The sequence below is a fragment of the Protopterus annectens genome, chromosome 3.part1 (assembly GCF_019279795.1).
Source record: "Protopterus annectens isolate FY-2018-M chromosome 3.part1, PAN1.0, whole genome shotgun sequence".
Lineage (NCBI taxonomy): Eukaryota > Metazoa > Chordata > Ceratodontiformes > Protopteridae > Protopterus > Protopterus annectens.
The window spans coordinates 1,766,676,024-1,766,702,600 of NC_056732.1; the positions used below are offsets into that span (position 1 = coordinate 1,766,676,024).

Here is a 26,577-nt window from a genome sequence, read left to right on the forward strand (position 1 = left end):
AACTACTCATGTACCAACTCATTCGCTCAACGTTTTCTGGAATTCATAAATTTCAATGCCTTGGATCAGCTTGTCCACACCCCCACCAGGGGCAGCAATATTCTGGACCTGGTTATTACCAAAATGGGTAACCAGTGTTCCACGCCAGAGGTCAACTCCTCGCTGGTCAGATCCGACCACAAGCTAATTACCCTAGATATCCATATCCCACCCCACCCCCCATTAAGGAAACCACTGTCAAAAACTACTCCAAAGCCAACTTCATGCTTCTTAAGACAGAAGTGGCAAACTTCACAACACCCATGCAGATGGAAAATAGAGTTTCGACTGCTGAATCTTACACAAATGTACTGTATACGCACATACACGAGTGCATGGATCGTGCCATCCCCAACAGAACCAAGATGCTATCCTCCAAAAAAAGGAAGCCAATCTGGTGGTCCCCTGCCATAAACAAACTCTACAACAGAAGGAAGAAGCTGTTGCAAAAAAGAGTAAAATGCCAAGATTGAAGGAACTACCTGGTTAGCATCAGCAAGCTGAGATCCCTCATAAAATCCTCCAAAGCCAGTTAAGAAAATAAAATCAGCACTGATTCCAAAGACAACGAAAAAGCATTCTACAGCTATGTCAAGAATCTCAATGGCAACATTCAGATCTGCTCTGAGCTACAGTACAATGGCACTAAATATACAGAACCAACCGATATTGCCAACATCCTGGCAGATAGGTTCAGTGCTAACTTTACTCCCTCTCACCCTCCGAAGGGCACATCTTAATACCGGAAGAATGCAAAGCCCCTGTAATCATGGATGAGCAAGTAAAGACTGCACTCTCCAAAGCCTAGAACACAGCATCCATGGGACGAGACAACATCCTAGACTGCGTACTGCACGAACTGCAGAATGAGCTGGCACCCCACCCCACCCCACCCAAGTACCATGTTCATTCATAGTCTCACCTCAGGCTATGTGCTTACTGAATGGTGCACAGTGACGGTTATCCCACTCCACAAAGGGGGTGCCACCATGGATCCTGGAAACTACCACCCTATTAGCCTGACAAGCCTGGTCTGCAAGGCCATGGAATGTATCATCTTGGAACTTATAAACAAAGACATAGGTAACCTCCAAACCCAGAACCCCACTCAGTTTGGGTTTGTAAAAGGTAGATCACATCTACTAAACCTGATTGATTTCTTTGAAGCAGTCACTAGTGCAGTAGATGAGGGCAAGGTAGTGCACACAGCCTATCTTGACCTCGCCAAGGCTTTCAATACCATCCCCCACTCTGGAATCATAGATAAACTCACTAAATTGGGCATAAATCCCTATGTCATAAGATGGGTGGCCAACTGACTCACTGTCAGAACCCACCCAGTAAAAGTAGCCGACTCCAAGTCCGTCTTCAGACCAGTGACGAGTAGAGTACCACAGGGTTTGGTCCTGGGTCCTCTCCTGTTCAGCATCTACTTTTCTGAAGTGTAGGCCAACACAGAACATTTTTGGCTAACAAAGTTCACAGATGTCTGCAAACTGGGAGCCATAACAGAATCACCTAATGATGCAGACATTCTGCAAAAGGGCCTCTCTGAGACAGGTGCTTGATGTCAAAGTCATGGCCTCAAGCTCAATGCCAAGAAGTGCATTTTCATCCCCTTTGGGAAAAACTCGGTACCCATGAACTACCACATAGGCGGTAGCTCACTAAGCACTGAAAGTGTGATAAGAGACCTCGGGACACAGGTGGACAGTAGTCTCTCCTTTGATAACCACATCGCCACAGTAGTCAGGAAATCCTTCTACGTTGCACACCTCATCAAAAAAGGGTTCTCTTCTAGAAAAAAGGAGGTCATTGTTCCTCCCTACTCATCCCTCATCAGACCCATTATAGAGTAGAATGGCCCATTTGGCATGTATCTCACAAGACACCTTCAACATTTGGAAAGGCCAGAGAAATACCTCACTAAGAGGATTACTGGCCTCAAACAGATGCCATACGCAGACCGTCTCAAAAAACCCCATCTCTACCCGATCGCATATCGCCTACTCAGAGGCGATCTCTGCCTAACATACAAAGCTATGTAAAACCCAGAGCTGTTGGACATGCTACACTTAAAGAAATCCCAGTCTCTCTGAACTACATGCTCCAGGGACCTAAACCTTGTCACCACAATAAACAGTACATGCTGGAGGGATAGTTTCCTGTCCTAGAGACTTCCCATACTTTGGAACAGACTACCCATTCATGTCAAGCAAAGCTCCTCATTGGCCCTTTTTAAGAAAAATCTTGATGAGTGGATGAGAAATAGAAAATTCACCCTGGGGATCACTTCTGCGGCACTGCTTGAAAGGGGCACAGGAAAAAAATTATTCTGCGGCACTGCTTGAAAGGGGCACAGGAAAAAAATTATCTTGGGTGGCGAAAGCCAGGGAACCTTTTTGGCTAGGCTTATATAGGCCCCAGAACTGATAGCCTACAACCTGCCTATGAACCCATGAACCTATAAATGACTCTGGTGGCAGCTAAGGATATGTGGGAAGAAACTAAACAGAAGATAATACAAAAATTGAGAAACTGGATGCTTTGTTATATGGATATGGATACTAAGATACAATCCATTAAAATATTTTTAGTCCCTTTAATCTTATACACAGGTCAGGCATACTTTTATCAACCAGAGGAGAAGTTGTGGATAGCAATTAAAAAAAGAGTCGAAGGATTTTATCTGGGAAGGGAAGACAGCAAGGGTCAAGTAGGATAAGTTGGTTCTACCAATAGAACAAGGTGGACTAGGATTCCCTTATTTGAGAGGGTACTTTAGAGCAACACAGTTAAGGCTCTTACACATAGTTCAAGCAGAAAACTATAATTCAAAGTGGAAAGGAATGATGCTGACACAGGGAGGATACTCATGAAATAAGGAGAGACTGGGATGTTGGGTGTAGACTCTTAAGGAGAGCAATCAAAATCATACAGAGTATTATATTCATAAAATAGCAGGGACTATTCTAAGAAACAAACCAGCAAGAGAATAGAGAAAAGAGATTTTGCAGATAGGGTTGACTGTGGTCAGGGATACAGATAATAGGCAAGAGGGGGCTGGAATTTTTTGGAGAAAACTGGCAAAGGAACCAAGGTATTGGGAGCAAGTAACTGTAAAGGGAATGGTAATAGAATGGGAAGAAGTCAAGAATTTATTTGGACTGCAGGTTAAAGATTGCCTTCCCTGTCAAGGATTGATATCAGAGTATAGGCAAAGAGAGAGAAATAGGGGGCTCCTAAATGAAAGACAAGCACTGGTAGAGTTTTTAATAGAATGTAGAACAGAAGTTGCCGTTAAAAAAGGAATAGTTAGTAAAGCATATAAAATATTGAATGATAATTATAAGAATCAATCAGAGAAGCTTACAAAGGATTGGGAAGAGAGAGTGGATAAGCAATTCACAAAGAGACAATGGGGCGATATATGTATATCTCCCAAATATGCAACAAAGTCTAGAAGATTTAGGATCTTTGCTTGGAAGTGTTTGCATATGTATTTTTATACCCCAAGTAGACTCCAAAGAATTTTTCCTCAGCTGGATAGCAAAATGTTGTAATTGTGACGGGCAAGAAAGAGTAGGTGGGAACATATTTTTTTGGAAGTGTGATGAGCTGGTAGACTTTTGGGATTCCCTGCAGACCGCTCTGTCGGAGATGCTGGGTGAGCAGATTGGACTGACTGGGGAGATGATTTTTTTGTGAGTTATGCTAAGAATCAGAATTGCCTAGACATAGTAAAGCCTTGCTGAGTCAAATTATGGTGGGTGCCAAAAAAGCAATTACAAGAAAATGGAAATCAAAGTACAGACCAACTTTACTAGAAGTAGTGAATATAGTAACAGAAATAAAACAACTGGAATTGGGATCTTTAGAAAAGGGAAAGAGAAAACTGCATAGGAAAATAGGAATTGTGGGAACAATACATGCAGATCAGGAATGAGGTTTAAGAGGCAGGATTTGAATGAACTATTTAATACATAACTGACAATGACTGTATGGTTTATAAGTGGTGTATAATGTTTACAATTAAAGTTATATAATTTTGTATGTTTTTCATTTATATAAATATATGAATGCCTTTGTCATATATGTAAATTTAATAAAGATGTTTGAAAAAAAAACTTGAACGCTCCTTTAAATTCTAGATCCTTGATTCTGTACAAGGGGATCTGAGAGGGGGGTCATGGAAGCTGAAACTTGAAGCACTTGAACTTAAATGGCAGCTGATTACTGCTGCTGATAAATTTCCTGAACTTAATGAAAGCATTTGCATTGACAGTATTTTAAAATTAAAACAATTAAAATTGCAATATATGCCAGCTTTTCTTGTTAGAAAATCATGAATAATATTTATTTAATGTTTTTTATTGTTTTACGTAACCATTTTACCAAGTGGATATACTTTTGGCTGTTGCGTCTTTTAAATGAGAGTTAGCTTAATTGATTTGATGACATCACTAATCAATTTGTTATATAATCACTGCCATTTTGCTAGTTTTTTGGTCTGAAGAAGTCCTTGATTGCCTTGGATGAAAGCGCTAAATCTTGTCGTTTTAATACGAAAATATTAAAGTCAACTTTGCTTTTATCTTAAATCTCCATTTATATCTCTGTTTTCTTATGGTTTATAAGTCTTATATGAAGTTTTTACAAGTTTTACAAGATGCTCATCATTGCATATGGTGTGCTTCATCACTGGAGTTAGTGGTTTGATGATTTAGTTTGTTTTTTAACTCCGGGTCCCATTTTTAGTTGTATCATACTCCTGTGAACTAAAACAATCCAATCCATATATTGGTGTCCTCGATCCTGTGATGGCTTGGTGTCCTTTGTTGTTTACCACAGTAACTAGAAACTTTGTGAATACACCTTTAGCAGTGGATAGACTAGATGACCAGTACTGTGATCCAGATACAGAAAACCTTAAGTAACATCTGAAATCTGGATCTATAGGAATGTAAGGATAAGGATATTTTAAATCTAAGGTCACCAGACAACTCAGATGGGGAATGAGAGGTAATAAGTGGTGAAGGAATAACATTTTGAACTTGGACACTATTACAAACAAGTTTAGAAAGGAAAGATCCACAACAGGTCTCCATGATTGTTCTTTCCTTCTTTGATGCCAGAATCATTCATGAATAAACCCTTCTCCTAGTTGAGAAGGAAGGACCAGTTCTATCATCCTCTGAGACAGCGTGTGCTGAATGATAGGAGGGAAAACAGGATTTTGGTCTGGTAAATGAGGGAAAAATCACTGAAAAGAAGTGAGAGACTCCCACTACCAAATGTAACCCATCTGTATAAAACTATATGATGCCAAAGAAAGAAATGGTACTTACTGGGAGGATTAAAGGTCTACCAATGTCGGAAGAGGGAGGGGAGTCTTCTACTTGTTCATTTTTCTTTTAGAAAATGTTGTAGGGATAGCATTAAACCCCCTGGCAAACTTCAAAAAGGAAGGTTGAAATATCTGAGAGATTTCTTGGATTAGTTTACATCTCTCATAATGCTTTTAAGGGATCACTGCAGCAGAAGATCCAAAAATTATCCTTTTATCCAAGAGAGAATTCAAAACTTCAGCTGTGACATCTTCTGGAATATTTTGAGTATGCAACCAAGCAAACCTCCTCATAACAGCTCTAGTGGCAGCAGTCCTAGAAGTAGCACCAGCAGAATCATAAGCATGTTTCGAATAGGTATCCTTGTGAGACACTCCAGCAATTAGGTTACACAGCAAGGTTCTTTTGTCAGAAGATGAAACAGATGCCATAATATTCCTCATGTTGAAAATGCTAAAAATGCTAAAAATATGTGTTGTAGAAAAATACACAATTTCCCAAATCTGTCAAAAGCTTTCCTGTCCTTTTCACAAGGAGACGCATTGGCATTAACAAGATGTTTAGAAGCAGGCAGGTTCACTAGAGCAATACCTGCTGGGTGTGATCTGGGATGAGTGTATACAAACGGTTAACTACCATTTGTGCGAACAACGTTTTGTCGACAGTTGTGCTGCCAAAAGTCAGAATGTCATTTGCAAAATGACAAGTGCATTGGATAGTCGAACACACTTATGGGAATGCAGTAGTGCATTCGCATAAGTGTGTTCGACTATATGTACGAGATTGCGGTAATATGCTCGAAATGTTTGGTTTCGGTTTAAGTTTCGTTATTTCGAATGGCAAATGTTTTGCCATTCAAAATAATGATAGTAAACCTATACAAACTTGTAAGACTGATGAACTTTATACAAACTTCTTTCTTGATGGCAGCAGGCTGGCTGTTAAGTGAGTTACAGGTTGTGACAAAAAGCATCCTCTAATGTTGAAACATAAAGAAATGGAATAGGTTCTGTAAAATCCATTTGAAATAAATTGTTGAAATACTGATTTATTCTGGAAAAAGTTTCATAGAAAGACTGGCAGAAGCTAAATTCTCCTCAGAATCAGAATCAGAACATGAGGAGACAAAATCAAATCTGTCCTTTCACACTCGTTTGCTGGTTCAAGTACTTGAATCTGTTCAGAAAATGAAGAATCCATTTATTCTTTTACCAGACACAGCTAAGCTGGAAAGGTCAAGAACCTGAACTAAATCCTCTGCTAAGCCCAATAAATCCCTCCTGTACAAAGTAGCTGGCTCAATGGATTCCCTGTGCAGGTCTGATGAACTAGCCCCCCCACCCCCTCAGTTCAAAAAACAAAAGGTTCACGATCAGGTCCTGTCTCCATACCTTGTTCTGACCCTCCTTCCTCTCATTTTTGTTAAAAAAGAAAGAAAGAAAGAAAGAAAGAAAGTAAAAAAAAGAAAAATCTTTTTTTTTCATTTAAACTGTAGCAAACTGCTTGCTACAGATGCTGTTTACAGTCTGCACAACAGTGATACAGCACTCGGGTTTTTGTTTAAAAAATGCGTTTTTAAGTTTAAACTGTAGCAACTGCTTATGTAACAAGCAGTTGCTATAGTTTATGCTTAGCACAGAGCTCTACATCATTCATGTTTTAATTAAAAAGAAGAAAAAATGCTTTTAACTGTAGCAAATTAATTGTTACAGTGAAGTAAGCACTTGCCAGAGTTTAGACCACACAGAGGGTGCTACAACTCTCAGGTGTGACTGCAAATGCAATACTGGATTTTAAAAGCCAGAATGCATTAAAGAGCAACTGGGATCAGCTGATCGCAACCCCCTATACTTTGCACCCAGGACAGTTGTCCCTCTTGCCCTGCCCTAGCTATGCTACTATGTCTAAGTTTTTTACTTTTTTGACAGGATATTCTGAAGAAACAGAGCCATTTTTCAGGAAAAGTCTCCCTAGGGATAGGCATAGCAGTTTAGTTAGACAGAGGGGAGTTCCTTGACCCTTTTCCCATGACCAACAAAAGAGGTTCTGCCTTGCCTGACAAGGGCACTCCAGCAGCCATAGAAGATATGTCTAACCTCAGATTCTCGGTGGCTGTAGGGAATACATCAGAGGGAGTTAAGTAAAAGATGAATGGTCTGAGGAACCAGTAATGGCCACATCAAAGTCAACCATCTACAGCAGCAGCACTTAAGCAGCCTGCTGTGGTGCCAAAGGCTGAATATTAATTTTCTTATTTTTCTGACAGGAAGAAGGAAGAGCTGAAGGACCAGTAGGCTGTCCCATGGTTAAGCCAAAAAAGATGCTTGATTCCCAATAAAGCCTGGCAGCAGTGGTCAGTAAAACAGGTAAGTGGTAAAAAGTAACTTTTTACACCAAAAAACACAGAAAAGAAAGTTAAACATTTCACACTGCACCAAAAAGTAAAATAACACAAGATGGGACTTGTATCCAACTTGGATCCAGCATCAGCACATCCAGACACATGGATCTAGGGCTCTATCTCCTCCCCCACCCATAATCCTTCTCCCTAACACCTCTGATCACATTTGTCACCTGAGCTGAACAGGTGTGCAATTCTAGGGGCTTTGATCTCTGCTGCTTCTTTGGTGATAAGTCAGTAAGGTTTTTTCACCCTTTTCAGCTTTTAGCTTAGGCTTAACTTTCTTTACCTTTCCCTACCCTTTTTATGCTTATCGATATTAATATAAAAATCTAGTTGTGTCTTGTACTATAGTAGAGAGACTCTTTAGGGGCTAATCCTTTAGGTTTCCTTTTGGATTAATATGTGTAGCAGTTAGTAATTTTTTCTCTGGGGTAGAAAAAAATAACTAATACCGTTATAGCCTATAGTGTTTCACGGCTCTTTAGAGATGTTTTGTTTTTCCATCGTCTGACAAGAACTTCAAGAAGTGCTGTATATGTGGTCACAAAATCTTACCACAGGATCCCCACACCCTTGTATATACTGTTTGGGGGTGGCCCACCTGGACACTAACTGTGAGGCCTGTGCTTCTTTCAGACACAAGGCTCTCCAAAGTCGCAAAGACAAATTAATACTGAAACGTTTGTTGCCTCCTCAACAGGGGTTATCTCTGTCTTCTGCATCCCCTTCTAAGGTGGTTGACAAGTCATATCAGAGAGAGAAGGACAAAGAAGGGCAAAAATCTCAGGGAAACAAGACTTCTAAGAAGAGTGCTGCAAAAACAAGAAAACAGTCCCCTTACCCGACAGTTCTGCTGGGTCAGGCACCAAAAATGGTGAAGCCATCAGATCCAAAATAATGTTAGATCCTATCTTCTTTACCTCCATTACTATTCTCACTGGAGTTAATCAGTCTAAGATTGCATTCTCCTATTGTGCAAGAAAAATGACCATCAAGGGCTTCCTCAGTAGCCTCTTCATTGAAATCTGCCCATTCTTCAAGGCCTTACTGAAACTGATGTCAACAGGATGATGCTGAGAATTCTTCAACAGTAAATTCATTTGGGGGGAAGCTAATCGCAGTGTCATCACCACAGATCGACCAGAGAAAACATCTTATGACCCCCTCCTCTCAGGAACCCAATGTTGATCCACTCCACGGATCTGCAGTCCATGGATCCAAAGATATCTAGAGCATCTGTGTCAGCACCGACAGACTTCACTTCTTTGACTTGGACCTTACCCCAGTCTCTTTCAACTCTGATCTTATCAGATTGGGAAGAGGTTCGGAACTGAAATGTCTGAGCCTGAGCCCCAGGGGGCAGGTTGAGTTTAAAACTTTTGCATCCATCTCTCTACCTCTCAGGACATCAACTCTTGTTAGCTCAGCTCCAAATCTAGGATGAGTCACCATTGGTGGAGTTCTCTCAGTCCAGGCTCCTTGTGAGTCCTCCTCAATTCCAATTTTCAGCTCAGTATTCGATGCCTTTGACAGGGTTCTTACTACCAGAGAAGGGGGTACCTCTTTCATGTTCAGATCCATTCTGACCCCTTTCTTTTTCTGCTCTGACATTTGCGCCTCTGCATTAACAGAGACAGTCAGCTACCAAAAGTATTGGGGAAGTGCTTGCACTAAGCTCCCAGTCTGATTTAGATGCGTCATCTACAGCTCCCCAACTTCGGGTCCATAAGAAAAAGACTTGTAAAAGAAAACATATAGATTCATCACCCAAATATGTCATGGAAGACACAGATTTGAATGAGGGGGGAGGTTCATCTAAGCACCCTTCAGAGAGGTCATCTTTGGCAAAATCCTGGAACTGATGAAGTAGAAGAGGTTTGGTCCACCATTGTACCTTCCCAGGAAGAATCCATATTCCTAGAGGCATTCGCCTGGTTCATCTACCACCTGGGTGGCTCCTCTTCTTGATGGTCTCATTGATTTGGTGGCTCAGACAACTTGGAAAGAACCTGACATAGTTGGGCAAATACTAAAGAAACCTGACAAGTCTTGGCAGCTCCTAAAGATAGGACACATTGGATTTAAGGTCCCCCGGTAGATGGCTGTAGCCACCAAAAGGAAACTCTCCAAAGACATTATGTCTGTTCATCTCCCTAATAGGGAATCTAGGGCACTGGACAGATTTGAAAAATGGATTTATGCTTCAGCACCTTTTTCCTTAGAGCAGTGAATTACCTGTCTCAAGTCACATGCTTCCAGAGAGATTTGACCAAAGATCTTATTTCTCTCTCTCGAGCAATTTGTCAGTGGACATCCAGAAAAATTTGGAATTCCAGCTATCTACCTATCAAACATCTCCATATGTCTGCTGTCAAATGCAACTGATGGAACAGACAGAGAGGCAGGGACTGGCACAGCCATACCCCGTCGTGTCTGGATGTGCTTGTTTGATTTTGTGGAAAGCTTCAAGACGTCCTTCCTTAATGCCCCTTTTGATGGTTTCACTCTCTTTGGATCAAAAGTTAAGGACACACTAACCAGAGCAAGCAGGATTGTAAGACTCCTTTTGCTAAGGGAATCTGCTTCTCCATTCCTTAAAGGATCTTCTTAAAGAATCAGTTAGGATTATGGAAGATGTGGTTCAGAAAATTTCAGGGTTTTTACAAAAAACAAGGATTTCATGGACCCTTTTCTGTGAAATCCTTCCAGCACACCTGAAGAGTTGCCGACTGCCACCAGAGTGTGCTTATTTCTGCACCAACAAACCTGGCAGGCCATTACCTCAGACTCATCTGTGCTGCAGATAATCACCAGAGGATGTACCATTCCCTTTCTTTATTCTCCCTAGCCAAGAAAAATGATTCCACTAGTACCACCTTGCAAGATGGAATTCTCTACATCAGAAGTCAAAAAGCTGTAAGAAAAATTAGTTATTCAACAGGGCCAATTCTGGACCTATGTTATTTAATCTAGTTTGTGGAGCAGACTAAATTCTGGATGGTCACAGTTCAGTCCATTCTGCCTCTACTCATGACTCAATGCACTCATCAGATCTCCAATATGCTTATTATCATGTAAAGATAAACAAGCAATCAAGGTCATTCCTCCATTTCAGGCTGGGAGCCAATCATTACCAATTCAGAGCTCTGCCCTTTGGTCTCACCACAGCCCGCTGTTCACCAAATGCATGGCAATATTCACAGCCTATCTCAGGCTGCAAGGATTCCAGAGTCACAAGCCCTTTTTTTGCAGACCACCTTATCTGTTTTTTCAGAAGGATAGAGTCTCTTGAAACCAAATCCTTTGTTTATTCCTAAGATGTATCTGAATCTAATATTAATCGATAATAAAATTTCCACTGCTCTTCCCAAAAGTTCTCGAGCAAAGTAGAATATACACTACGTTTGCTTTATGTACATAGACAACTTAGATTTTATCTTTACAGGACAAAAGACTTCATAAAATCAGATTAATTACTTCTTGCGTTTTCCAAATTAAACTGGGGTGCAGTGTTTCCAAAGTCATCCTTTCTGGATGGCTGTCAAATTGTGTTTTATTTTCTTCATGGGAAACTGGGTTTACCATTCATCATCATCTTCTTTCGGCTGTTCCCATTAGGGGTTGCCACAGCAGATCATCTGTTTCCATTTCTTCCTGTCCTCTGCATCATGCTCTTTCACACCAACCGCCTGCATGTCCTCTCTCACCACATCCATAAACCTTATCTTAGGCCTTCCTCTTTTCCTCCTACCTGGCAGCTCCATCCTTTTCCCAATATACCCAGCATCCCTCCTCAGCACATGTCCAAACCAACGCAATCTCGCCTCTCTTGCTTTGTCTCCAAACTGTCCAACCTGAGCTGACCCTCTAATATACTGATTCCTAATCCTGTCCATCCTAGACACACCCAGTGCAAATCTTAACATCTTTAACTCTGCCACATCCAGCTCTGACTCCTGCCTTTTCGTCAATGCTACCGTCTCCAACCCATATAACATAGCTGGTCTCACTATCCCTTTCACTCTTATTGGTACCCGTCTATCACAAATCACTCCTGACACTCTTCTCCACCCATTCCACCTTGCCTGTACTCTCTTCTTCACCTCTCTTCCACACTCATCATTACTCTGAACTGTTGATCCCAAGTACTTAAACTCATTCACCTTTACCAACTCTACTCCCTGCATCCTCACCATTCCTCTACCCTCCCTCTCACTTACACACATATATTCTGTTTTAGCCCTGCTGACCTTCATTCCTCTCCTCTCTAAAACATATCTCCACCTCTCCAGGGTCTCCTCAACCTGGTCCCTACTCTCACTACATATCACAATGTCATCTGCAAACATCATAGTCCACGGGGCCTCCTCTCTAATCTCATCTGTCAACCTGTCCATCACCACTGCAAATAAGAAAGGGCTCAGAGCTGATCCTTGATGTAATCCCACCTCCACCTTAAACATATCTGTCACTCCCACCGCAGTCCTCACCAATGTCACACTACCCTTGTATATATCCTGTACCACTCTTACATACTTCTCTGCCACTCCCGACTTCCTCATACAATACCACAACTCCTCTCTAGGCACCCTGTCATATGCTTTCTCTAAGTCCACAAAGACACAATGCAACTCCTTCTGACCTTCTCTGTATTTCTCCAACAACACTCTCGGAGCAAATATTGCATCTGTAGTGCTCTTTCCTGGCATGAAACCATACTGCTGATCACTAGTCATCACCTCCCTTCTTAACCTAGCTTTCACTACTCTTTCCCATAACTTCAAGCTGTGACTGATTAATTTTATCCCTCTGTAGTTACTGCAGCTCTGCACATCACCCTTATTTTTAAAGATAGGTACCAAAACACTTTTTCTCCACTCCTCAGGCATCCTCTGACTTTCCAAAATTTCATTAAACAATCTGGTTAAAAATTCCACTGCCATTTCTCCTAAGCACCTCTATGCTACCACTGGTATGTCATCTGGGTCATCACTTCCATAGTTTTTCAACAAAATCTGCCCATTGATGAAATTTGTGCTGCTGCAACATGGTCAACTGTTCACATCATTGTGTCTCATTATAAAATGGATGTACAATCCAGATCACACTCCTCCTTTGGATCTCTTGTGCTCAGGAATATCCTTCCTTGATGCCTCCCAGGATACTGGTAGCTAGAGAACCTGTCCTATCTGTTCAATCAGACAAAAATGGGCATTATTGGATATGAAAGTTATGTACTCACCATAATGATAAATCTGTACTGTCTTATTTTCATCTGGTTCAACATCCCTCTCTCCTTCCTGCTTCCAAACTGTCACCTATAGTACCTTGAAGGATGGGTAGTACTCTAAGGAGTCTTGCAAACATCACCCTCAGCTGGTTATTCTTCCTCCTATATTTAGATAACTTTATATGTTTGCTTTGAGCATAATTTTCTATAATATATCAAATATATTTGTGGGCAAACTTGATCTGAGGTATTCAAAGAGAATCAGAGAGGGATTATGGGTAGGAGAGGAGTCAGAGCCCTAGATGCATGCATTTAGGGGTGCTGAGGCTGGATCAGAGTCAGATCCGAGTCCAATCTGTTGAACCAAATGAAAATAGGACAACACAGATCTATCATTATTATGAGTACATAACTTTCATCCCCCTCACAAAAGTAAAAAGTAATGCCCGTTTAAAAATTACTAAAGTCACATGACAGTCAATAAACCAACTTTTTCCTAGCTTAAAACTTATATTTTCACAGAAAAAAGGTTCACTCTGTCACAAAAAGTAAATGTGCATGTTTTTTTTTTTGGATGAGACATTAAAGAGAGGCTGGCCCCATCTGCTTGAGGTGGTGGCAGCTCAGGTGGATGTAAAAGATCCCACAGCACTTACTGAAAACAGTAAGAGAAGTTCCTTGGTACCCTGATCATACCTCTCAACTGTACAGATTTTTGCCTCACATTTTTGGTCCATTTTTCATAAAATTGTAGTTTTTTGGTAAATTAGTGGCAAATCATTAAAGATCCAAGTTAGAAAATAATGACAGACATTTGAGTTTCATACTTCATACCCTTCCGAAAATTCATGCCAATGCAAAACCTGTCATTTTATCAACTTTCTAACATTTTAAGAGCAATATTTAAAAATTGTCCCTATTTTTAGGCATTTTTCCATCTTGTATTTATGTCTTTGTCTGGATTTCTTGCTCTAAGAGGTTGAGACGTATGGATACAACCCATATAGCTAGGGCTACTGTAGCAGATATAATGACAAACATCTCTTTAATGCTTAGACAGCATGTGAAAAAGGTTCTTAAGCAGCTGCAAATGCAGTTTATTAAAAATGCAGCAATGAAAACTCATTAAGTTACTTGGTATAGAAACTAGGAAATCTACAGGAATAAACATTCTACAAATGAAATAAGCATATACCCTACCTTTATTTTCACAAAACTCCTCACAGAAGACAGGTATTCTTCTCCAACATTATCTCACTCTCAGAAATCACTGGGGCATCATGTTTGTCTCTTTTCATGAAGAAAACTGACTTCCAGTCATAGGCAGAGATATTTCACTAGCATCACCTTTGACATTTAAGCTATCATACCATCAGTACTGTGCACCATTATCATATAAACTGAAAGTCTTATCTCACTATTAGCCCTTGAAATTGTGAGACCTAAAAATTAAAAGCTTGCATCTGACTGTATTTATCAAGTTTGCTCCTGTGTCATGGAATTTCTTACCCCAGCATGTCACAAATTAACAGAAGTATATGTACAGGTTTAACTAATTTAACATCTGTGAGTACACTTTTCCATGGTTTTAAGGCAATTGATGACAAACTTAATCACAAAACTGCACTTAAGTACAGTAGTCTGTCATGTTGTATTGTTCAGTGTACTACTTACTGATAGTCGTTAAGATGCAAACTCTTTTGGTGTGTGTTTGTCATTAACCCTAAATAATCATTGAGGTTATTTAGTTTAAATACCGGGTCCATTACTGCACGTGTATATGACCTTCTTGTCTTCTGTTGCTCTAATTGCTATTTCATACATTACAATTTATTTCAGGCATTGTACATGGGACACTAAGCTTAAAATATGTGTAAAATTGTTTTCACTCCTTGCTCTTTTTTGGCCCAAGTCAGGGCAGAAATGGCCTCTGGACCAGTCTACTTACACAGTTAACAAATAAACAAACAACAACTAAATAAATATACATAAAATGCTGGCAAAAATGTATGTTCTCCTTGAACTGTCAGCTTACATACACAGATCCAGTACCTTTACAGTGTGCAATAGCCAAAGAACTTTACTGTATGTCAGAATGTATTTTGTTGCTTCTCATGCGACAGGGCTCCAAATTAAGTATACTTCAATGATAATTAGGTCTTAATTAGTTTAGCACCATACCTATTAGCTGTTGAGGGGAGGTTTCTTTATATTTTTAATGTTTTTCACTGTATATATTAACAAAGTAGTTTTTGTATATTAAGCTATATCCATGGATATATTTTGAGAGGTGCTAGAACAGTATGGTGTCCCAGTGCCGCTGCTGAATGCTATTTGGTCCTCCATATTTGCGGACCATCAGTGGAATGAAAATCAATACATCCAAATAAAAAGCCACGTGTTATGGCTCTGACTCAAAAGAGAGAGGAGTGCTGTTTGCAAGCATGAAGGAAGAAGGCATCCCATGCACAGCAGTTTAAGTATCCTAGGGTCTTGTTCTTAACAGATGGCACATGGGATGAAGAGACTGACCACTTAAGAGGTGCAACAGTGGCTCTACTGAAGGCATCAAACTACAGAGTGAAGCAAGTGTAGATTCAAAGGATACAGTTTTACAGGTGACTGTATGTCCCTTTGTCTAACCAAAGGGATGAGGCTGCAGTTATAAGTGACACAAGTCGACTTCAGAGGATTGCTGGGTTAACTCTGCATAACAGAGTAAAGAGACTACTAACCTGACATGAGCTAAAATGTACAGTCACTTCTCTGACAGTCTGAGGCATATTAAATGAGGTGGCTTGGAAACCTAGTGAGGATCCCCTTGATATTTCATATGCAGCAGGTAGACAACACTCAGTCCACTTGGAAAAAGCCCTCACATACATCCTAGACAGGCTGAAGAGACAGTATCTTATAGCTTGCCTGGAAATGACAGGGAACACTGCAGGATGAGCTGAAGACTTCTGCAGGGTACAGGAAGATATGGTCTGCCCTGTTCATCTTATATGGCAACCCTCACTAGGACAAGCAGTTTAGAAGGCAGATGCAGGGGACAGATTTAGGACAGTTTTCATTTTTGTTCCTCCTTTGTTTGATGGTGATAGACTAGGCACCCACCAATGTTCCATAATGTAGAGCTAATCTGAGGAAACTGGATGCCACCAGAAATTTTACTTGTAAGTCAGGGCACAGGGTGAGAAGCAGGCAGTAAACTCATGATAAGGAAACATATCATTTAATAAAGGCACACTTGCAGTTTCATGAATAGGATGTTTCTTTAATTCAAGCATGGATTACTGACTGGGCACTGACTAGCATTCCATACTGTGGGAGTGGACAAATGGGATCTGGGTATCCCGCTCCCATGTTTTTTGCATATTTATTTGTTTGGACATGGCGACAAGTTGGGTGAAAGGCTACCACCCAGTTTCCAACAATGGATTAGTATTTGGAATCACTGCCTTCATGTTTCACTACATTATTCTACCCCCAAACCTTATTTGCACAGTATGTAAAAGTATTTAATAAAAAAAAGTACTGCAACATCATGCAATACTTGATGCTAGTATGCTTACATATCACTATAAAAGTGGCACAGTTAACAGCACAACACTAAAGCATTGCTCTTGTTTGTCTCGTATCACAGAAAAATAGCCACTTTTTAGATTAGGGAGTAAGGAAAAGTTATTCTCTACTGAAATAAATGGTGTTCAGAGTTAACATATATTTTGAAGAGCGAATACAATAAAGTAGGCTTTAACACTGCTGAAAAAAATGCCTGGCACCAAACAGAGCAGCTCCCTTAAAATGTCAATATTTATTTCATAAATTCATGTTATACTTTCTATCACCACTGATACATATTTGCTACAATACCATGAACTCACCTGCAGAGACAATGTAATCCTCATCAGGTAAGGCAAGAAGTCTTGACACTTTTTTAGGGCTATGGGCTTCAACCATAAACTGCCTGCAACCTTCATTCCAGTCTAGTACTGATAGGAAACCATCTTCCTGTCCAACTATTAATAGATACCTAAAAAGGCAATAGTCTTATCAATGTCATTCAATGAGCAAAACAAATGATTAAGACAGCAAATATGTGAACTGATTCCTAAGGACTAATGGCTAGTTGGCAGCTGGGTGCCTTGAAACAATGGCTCAGATGACCTTCTTCTAATCAACAGTTCATTTAAAGGAATGGTTGATTTCAAGGTTGTCAGTATATCTCTTAGTGTTTGCCTAGTTACACATCCTCCACCTCACCCTTTGTTTTATTAGTAGAAGAAAATAAAAGTTGTGCTTGGCACAAAAATTAGCAAGTGGTTAAGTTATATTTTTTTAATATTTAATATTCTAGTTTAACTATATACAATAAAAATGTATAAAACCAGTGTGATCACCACAGATTCGGGAATAAAACCATTTTGATGCCGAATTAAAAACATCAAATAAAAACTACAAATGAAAAAGATGAGCGCTTTTGGGTATTCCACCCTTCTTCAGATCTAGTAAAAGCACGCTATACAAGAAAATATATATATATAAAAAATTTAAAGTCCATTAGCCAATCAAAAATGAAAATACAGTCCACACCTCCCATGATGTAAGTATTATCAATCAGAGGCAAGATTGTCACTCACACCTCCCATGATGAAATCACAATTATCATACAGAAGAACTATTTCCAAAGTTTCCTCCCCTTAAGGATGGGCTTCAAAGGTACATTACCATTCAAGCCAGGTGATTTGTTGGCTTGTAACTCAGTAATCCAGTTAATTTCTATATGTTCAGTTACATCAGAAATGTTTTCATCTTGGATATTCTCTGAAATAGTTTGTAGCTCCAAAAAGCTGAAACCATGCCCCTCGTTGAACATAATGTATCTCATTAGTGGGCTCTTGCTGTCTTTAAGATGAATGTCACTTATGTGCTTTGATATTCTCTCTTTTAGTTGTCTGTCTTATTTTCCAATATAAAATGCTTCACAAGAGTCACATACAGCAACATATACAACATGTTTAATTCTTCAGTTTGTGTAAGTATTGCATTTATATCGTCTACCAATATCGGATGCATAAAGTCGTTCCTATTTGAAATATATCTGAAGATGAGCATGCTCTATAAGGAGAAGTGCCAGAAGTTGTCAATGTTTTGTGCAGTACAGCATAAAAGTTGTTTAAGATTACAGTTCCTCTTAAAAGTAAAAGAGGGAACATCACCTACAATGTCTCTCAAATCAGGATCTGCCTTTAATATTTTCCAATTGTTTTTAATTATCTCACATATATAGTTAATATCACTTGTATAAGTGAAAACCATTCGATTTTTCATGGTCTCTGTCTGTCTGTCTATAATATGTATCTGTCCTGAGAGAAAAGGTTTCCCAATGGTATTTCTAAGTACCATCATCATCTGAATTTGGCAATTAACTTCATCTGATTTATATCCTCTCTCTCTCTCTAAAGAGTTGTCCTGAACCATGCATGGCTTTCTTAAAATCTTCATCCTCCATATGTAATTTTGAGGTTCATAAAAACTGTTTTTAATAACATTACGAAAAGTATGTGGGGGTGCATACTCATTCTATGCAAACAACCGTTTTTCCAGCAATTTTTCCTATATAATGAGGTGTTGATATTACCCCGTTGCATCTCTAGTTCATAGGTTCATAGATGTTTACTAGGCTAACAACCACATGGACCTTTTTAAGCCTAGCCATGCATCCCAAATATCTGACAAGTTCTGATAACCTTGATAAATGTAAGCATGGACCTGGGAAATGAACCATTTAAAGGTTACCTGCCTGTATCAGAGACAAAAGTGCCAAAGCAGGTATGAATTTCCAGGTTCCAATCCAATTGTCCAAGTTACACTTGAACTGGATTAGGGAGGAACTCTGCTTCACATGGATGGGGAGCCTGTACCATAGACGAGGTAGTTTCTGGGATATATACCTATCTCTCCAGCAGGTCCTATTTATATCACAGGCAAGGCTTAAATCTTTAGAATGGGTAATTCTAGTACTGTTTGTTTTGTGGATATGCAAGTGGTCCATCAGAGTGGGGTCTGACAATGCCCTGTATGCCAGGCATAGATCTCCCCTCAAAAGCCTGTAGGAGACAGAATACAGGGATATGGCCTTGATGTGGTCTACATAGGCCATATTACTTATGCTCTGTATTCTTTTAGTGAGGAATCTCTGTGGACATTCCAGCTGCTGGATATATCTGGTTAGATACATACCAAAGGGGGCATTGTACTCAGTGACAGGTTTGATAAATGCTGAATACAGTGGAACAATGACTTCCATGGACTTAGATGCCATACCTTTGTTTATAAGTTGCGCAACATAGCATGATTTCCTCACCACTGTAGACATGTGATGATCATAGGCTAGATTACTATCTATGTGTTTCCCTAAGTCACTGACTACTGGGTCAACTCTAAGGGGTGTGTTGTCAGTATGATAGTTACCAGGGATGGATGACTTCCCAAAGGATACTATTATGCATTTCCTGGCATTTAGTTTTAGTCCATGGCTCTGACACCAGTTGTTTGTCTGTGTCAGCCCCTCCTGGAGAACATTTGTGTCACTGTGAGATTAAATGACCGCTCTTAATTTGCAATCGTCTGTAAATTTAGTCAACCAGAGACCAGTGACATTGGCCTTGACTTCTCAGAAGTAAATTCCAAAAAAGAGAGGCCCAAGGACTGATCCCCGAGGGACTCCACTTGTGACTGGCCTCTTTGTAGAGGAGGACTCCCCAATTCTAACTTCTTGGGTCCTATGAGCCAGTTGGGTATCCACCAGGTGACATACGGGGTTGTACCTAACCTCTTGAGTTTGTCAACAATGCCCGAGTGGGGTATTGTGTCAAATGCCTTGGCCAGGTCAAGGCAGGCAGTGTGAATGATTTTGCCCATATCCATTTGGTCACTTGAACATCTAGAAAAGTAGTCATAGACTCTGAGAAATATATTGTAAATTTCAAGAAGTCTGTTGTAGCTTCTAAATATTCAATAAAACGGTCCAAATCCTCCTTGGTGTCATTCCATAAAAAAATAAATGTCATCAACAAATCTTTTATAGAAAATCAAGGCTGGTAAATATGGATTATTGTCATTATAAATGTGAATAGATTCCTGATAAGCTAAGACAAGGTTCGCATAACTATTGGCACAGGGGGTGCCCGAGGCAACCCCCCCATCTCTGCCAACAGATGTCCTTGTCAACAATTATTTTCCAAAACTATGTCCAAAAGAAAACATAACAGTTCAATCTTATGAGTATCAAAGTTGCTCTTGTCACTTAAGAAACTCTTAATGGCAAAAATACCCTATTTATTGGGAATAACAGTAAACAAGCATTGTATATCTAATGTTACCATCAAGAATGGACCTGTTTTATGCTTCCTATTCAAATGCTGTGACAGCATGACTACAGATTACATCCAGCTGGAACAAGGGGGGGATAAGTGTAAAGCAGGGGCAGAAAGAGGAGGAGAGCTTCTACTGACTGTAAAGAACAATGATGACATGGCAAGAGGCAACAGACAAACTCTTCGGTGAGCGCAATATGCCCTTTTAAACAAAGGTCTGAGTTTTGTACCGGCAACCAGATCAGATTTAAGTGATATATTCCTGAACTTAAGATTCTTTGGACATAATATAATGTTAAAAACTATGTTTCCCAATGAGTCTTCTGATGTTTCTAAGAAACCGAGTATATTTATACCACAGAATAATGCTACTATGAAATGTTCCTACAAGTCTGTGAAACTGAGATTTCTCAGAAATTTAATGAACCAAAGCACTGTTTTCACAGTTTGAATAAGGAAGAAGCATATGCCCTGTGACAGCTTAGAATGAGTAGAGATATTGTCATAAGAACTGCTGACAAAGGGGGGTGGTACTGTTGCTATGAATCGTGAACACTATTACTAAAAAATGAATGAATTATTGATTGCTGCATCCACTTATAAGAAAATCAACAGATTGATGGCTAATAACATGACTGAGAACATTAAAGACAAGCTAAGAATTCTATTAATGTCCAATAGGATTACTCAGGAACTATTTAACTACTTCTTCATTGAATATTCAGTTATTCCAATTATAAACTGGCTCCCTAAAGTGGATAAATATGGGGAAGACCCACCGATACGACCCATAGTGTCTGGGAATTGTTGGGCAATTGAGCTCATTTCCATATTTAGTGAACATCAATTTAAGCAAGTTTTGGCTCATGCCTCGACTATAATTAAGGATACAAGAAAATTTTATACATGCTGTCACAGCATTTGAATAGGGAGCATGAAATAGATTAGCTCTTGATGGTAACATTAGTTATACAAAGCTTGTTTACTGTTATTCCCAACAAATATGGTATTTTTGCCATTAAGAGTTTCTTAAGTGACAAGAGCAGCTTTGATACTCATGGGATTGAACTGTTATGTTCTCTTTTGGACTTAGTTTTGGAAAATAACATTTTTATTTTTGACAAGAACATCTATTGGCAGAGATGTGGGGTTGCCATGGGCACTCCCTGTGCCAATAGTTATGCGAACCTTATCTTAGCTTATTGGGAATCTGTCAAATTTATAATGACAATAACCCATATTTACCAGCCTTGATTCTCTATAAAGGATTGTTGATGACATTTATTTTTTTATGTAATGACACCAAGGAGTGTTTGGACTGTTTTAGTGAATATTTAGAAGCTACGACACACTTCTTGAAATTTATGATTGATTTTCTAGATGTTCAATTGAATAGAGATGCAACAGGTAATATCAACATCTCATTATATAGATGGAATTGCTGGAAAAACAGTTGTTTGCATAGAATGAATATGCACCCCCACGTACTTTTTAAGATGTTATTAAAAACAGTTTTTACGAACCTCAAGATTACATACGGAGGATGACCATGCATGGCTTTCTTAGAATCGTCATCCTCAAAATTACATATGGAGTATGACGATTTTAAGAAAGCCATGCATGATTCTGGACAAGTCTTTAGAGAGAGAGACAGGATACAAATCAGATAAAGTTAATGCACAAATTCAGATGACAATGGTACTTAGAAATACCATTGTAAAACCTTTTCTATCAGGACAGACACATATTATAGACAGACGGACAGAGACCATGAAAAAATGAATGGCTCTCACGTATACAAGTGATATTAACTATATATGTGAGATAATTAAAAACAATTGGAAAATATTGAAAGCAGATCCTGATTTGAGAAATATTGTAGGTGATGTTCCCTCTTTTACTTTTAAGAGGAATTGTAATCTTAAACAACTTTTGTGCTATAATGCACATCTAACTCAACACAAAACACTGATAACTTCAGGCACTTTTCCTTGTAGAGCATGCTCATCTTGAAAATCAAATAGGAAGGACTTTCTGTATCCTATATTGGGTAGATGACATAAATGCAAATACTTATGCAAACTGTAGAACAAAATATGTTGTGTATGTTGCTATATGTGACTCTTGTGAAGCATTTTATATTGGAAAAACAGATAGACAACTAAAGGAGTGAATATCAAAGCACATAAATGACATTCACCTTAAAGACAGCAAGAGCCCACTAATGAGATATATTATGTTCAACGAGGGGCATGGTTTCAGCTTTTACAAACTATTTCAGAGAATATCCGAGGTGGGAACATTTCTGATGCAAGTGAACGTATAGAAATGAACTGGATTATTGAGTTACAAGCCAACAAATCACCTGGGCTTGAATGGTAATGGACATTTGAAGCCCACCCTTAAGGGGCAGAAACTTTGGAAATAGTTCTTCTGCATGATAATTGTAATTATATTATGGGAGGTGTGAGTGACAATCTTGCCTCTGACTGGAAATACTTCCATCATGGGAGGTGTGGACATATATATATATATATATATATTTTTTTTTTTGAATAGCGTGTTATTACTAGATCTGAAAAAGGGTGGAATACCTTAAAGTGCTCATCTTTTTCATTTGTAGTTTGTATTTGATGTTTTTAATGCAGCATTAAAAGAGTTTTATGTCCGACTCTGTGGTGACCACACTGGTTTTGTACATTTTTATCATGCTTATTTTCCTACAGTGTGGCTCTTTGGTTGCCATTCTTTGTGTTTTCGGATTTTAATATACATACATACACACACACACACATATATATATATATATATATATATATATATATACATATACACACACACACATATAAATACACACACACACACACACATATATATATATATATATATATATATATATATATATATACAGACACACACAATATATGTATGCATATACATATATACGTACATATATCAATCCAATACACTATTGCTGTATTCCAGTGAGCATCCAATTTAATTTTTTTTTTAAATTTCCATTCACTTGAAGAATGGATATGCAAGAGACTAACAAAATTACTTGACGCTTAGTAGAAAGAGCAGTTAGGTTAGTGAACCCCATGTATCTTAACTAGTTAACACTTGTAATCATAAGCATACATATGCATCAATACAATCCAGAGCTGCCTGGGCTTTAAGCCCCCATACAGTCCAAATATTACTATTTTTTTTCACTTAAGCAGTGTGCTACTATAAAAAGAAGCTATGTCTTACCATAACGTTCCATCTGTGTTATTGATCTTCGTTCATTCATTACTCCCTACCCTCTGTCCCCCTCCAGAGGTGGTAAGACATAACTTCTTTATCTGATGTTGTTCATCTTCGTTCAGAGTCCCCAGCTACCTGAATCCCTGGGCGGCTCTCATGGAAGGACATTCCTGAGCACCATGGAACCAAAAGAAGCTCTTCCTCTGGAGGCCAAATCCAATTTGTAATGGAGGATAAAAGTATGGGGGTTGGCCCAAGCAACAGCTGAGTAAATGTCATTGAGGGATGCCCTAGCATGGAAAGCTGCTGAAGTTGCCATTGACCTTGTAGAATGGGCTTTCACTTTGTGAGGCACAGATATGTTGTTCTTTTTGTAGATGAAGGTAATGCAATTTCTCAACCACAACGCTAATGTAACTTTAGAAACACGACAACCTAGTCTTGGTCCAGAAAAAGTCAGAAATAGTTGGTCCGATTTATAGGTAGATTTTGTTCTGTCCAAATAAAAATGGATTTGCCTGTGAAGATCTAGGGAGTGCATGCAATACTCTCCCTTGTTAGAATGATTAGGAAAAAATACTGGGAGGTCAACAGACTGGTTGATAGATCACTCTGATACAACTCTGAGTAAAAAGGAAGAATTAATTCTCAGTGAGACTCTATCCTTATGGAAAATAAGGTAGGGACATTTGATGCATAAGGCTTGAAGTTCTGACAGACATCTGGCCGATGTGATAGCAACCAGAAACAAAGTTTTCCAAGAGAGGTACTTTAAATCACATGAAGATGCAGGTTCAAAGGGGGGTGCTGTTAGGGCTTGCAGAACCAAAGCCAAGTCCCAAGGTTGTACTGGTTCTATAAAGGAGGTTTTAGGTGAAATACGCCCTTCAAGAAAGTCTTACAGTGTCTGTGTGACATGAGTGAAGAGTCCTGGAAGCCAATGTGGAAATTAGAAATGGCAGCTAAATAAACATGAACAGTAGAGGCTGATACTCCAGATTGAAAGAGATCTGATAAGTAATCTAATACCACCAAAAATGGAGCTGACAAGGGGTCCAATTGTTTGTTCGCTGCCCATAATGTAAACCTTTTCCATTTGCTGAGATAGATTAACCTGGTGGATGATTTATGAGATGCAATAAGAATATTGTGCACCGGGGAGAAGAGGTTATCCTGCCTGCCAATCATTGGAAGTGGAGAAGCCAAGCTGTCAGCTTCAGGTTTGTTAGATCGGAGTGAGTCAGACCCTGCGGATGGGAGATCAATGTCAGAGTTGAATTGAGAATCCATGGTTAATCTAGCAGGTAAGGCCAGAGGAAGGGGAACCAAACTTGTCAAGGCCAATATGGAGAAATGAGGATTACTTTGCTCTTCAACTGCTGTGCTTTCTTCAAAAATTGGGAAATGAGGGGTAGAAGACGGTAAGCATAAAGCAGACCCAGGGGCCAAGCGTGGACTAGAGTGTCTTTCAGTGACTGTCCCTGGGGGGGGGGGGGTGGGATCAGGTCAAGGTAGGTGCTGCTGCACTTGTAGTTGATTGGGGAGGCAGACAGACTGCAGCAAGGCTGGCCCCAATGATTGAAAATTTTTGCAGCTATCACAGGATTGAGGGACCACTCATGAGGTTGTAGAATACGCCTGCTCAATTTGTCCACTATCATGTTGGAACTCCTGGGAATGCGCATTGCAATTAGAAAGCGGTTGGAAGCTATCACCCATTGCCATATTTTCAAGGCCTCTCGACATAACAGGTAAGATCTGGTGCCCCCTTGTTTGCTGATGTACCATACTACTGACATGTTGTCTGACTGGATTGCAATAATCCCTGATGGAAGGATCGAGTGAAATGCTTGCAGCTCTAATTGTACCACCCTCAGTTCCAGGACACTGAAAGGCAAATGAGCATCTGTCTCCAAACAGGTGCCTTGGACCGAGTTTCTCTGACATACCCCCCACCCTATCAGGGAGGCATCTGTGGTCACCGTAGCTTTTGGCTGATGGGGGCTGAAGGGGTGAGACCATTGTTGGGGATTTTGAGATGTCCACCAAAGCAAATCTTGCTTGCATCTCTGAGTTACACTTATCTGAAAAGACAAAGGATGTTGTAGAGGGTACCACTGAGTGAGAAGTAGTCACTGAAGAAGTCTCATGTGGAACTTGGCCAGAGGAACAGTGGTGATCGAGGCTGCCATCAACCCCAAGAGTTGGAGTATGGACCAGGGTGAGGATTTGTGGTAACAGAGTAACGGCTGAACCTATTGTCTTATTCTTTGAAGTCTGTGATCCAGAAGAGATGCTGTGCAATTCCTCGTGTCTAACAGGACTCCGATGAGTTCTAAAGATTGCGTTGGAGTTGTGTTGGACTTCTCCCAGTTTATAGTGATTCCCAGGTGCTGAGCTGTGAGCAGAATGTAAGCTAGGGCTTCCTCCAGTAGACACTTGGTCGGGGCGGTAAGGAACCAGTCATCTAGGTATGGAAACGCCTGGAATCCTTGAAGTCACAGGTGAGTGATAACCACTGCCATGCATTTGGTGAACACTCTGGGGCTGTAGACAGACCAAAGGGCAGTGCTCAAAATTGGTAGTGGCGGGCTCCTATGCAGAAGTGGAGGTATCTTCTTGAGCACTTGTCCACTTTTATATGGTAATACGCATCTTGAAGATCTATAGAGCACATCCAATTATCTTCTTCCAAAAGAGGAAGGATAGACTGAACCATGACCATTCAGAATTTCTCTGTTCTTACAAATTTGTTTAGTGTGCTGAGATTCAGAATCAGTCTCCAGTCCCCTGTCTTTTTTGGCACTGAAAAAAATATTGAGTAAAAACCCGATCCTATCTGGTCTGGGGGCCCATTTGGATGACTCTTTTTTATAGCAGCTTTTGGATTTTGTGTGCTGCTGCTTCCCTTTAACTGGGTGGGAC

The 26,577-nt window shown here is 39.8% G+C and overlaps 1 protein-coding gene across 2 annotated transcripts in view; it reads right to left on the reverse strand.

Moving 5' to 3' along the window:
* WDR97 (WD repeat domain 97) overlaps positions 1–26,577 on the reverse strand; it is a 2,414,280-nt gene that overhangs the window by 1,627,004 nt on the left and 760,699 nt on the right. For both annotated transcript variants that reach the window (XM_044067752.1, XM_044067751.1), the window contains exon 7: positions 16,909–17,057. In XM_044067752.1, coding sequence (XP_043923687.1) covers positions 16,909–17,057 — 149 coding nt within the window. The remainder of the gene's footprint in view (positions 1–16,908; positions 17,058–26,577) is intronic.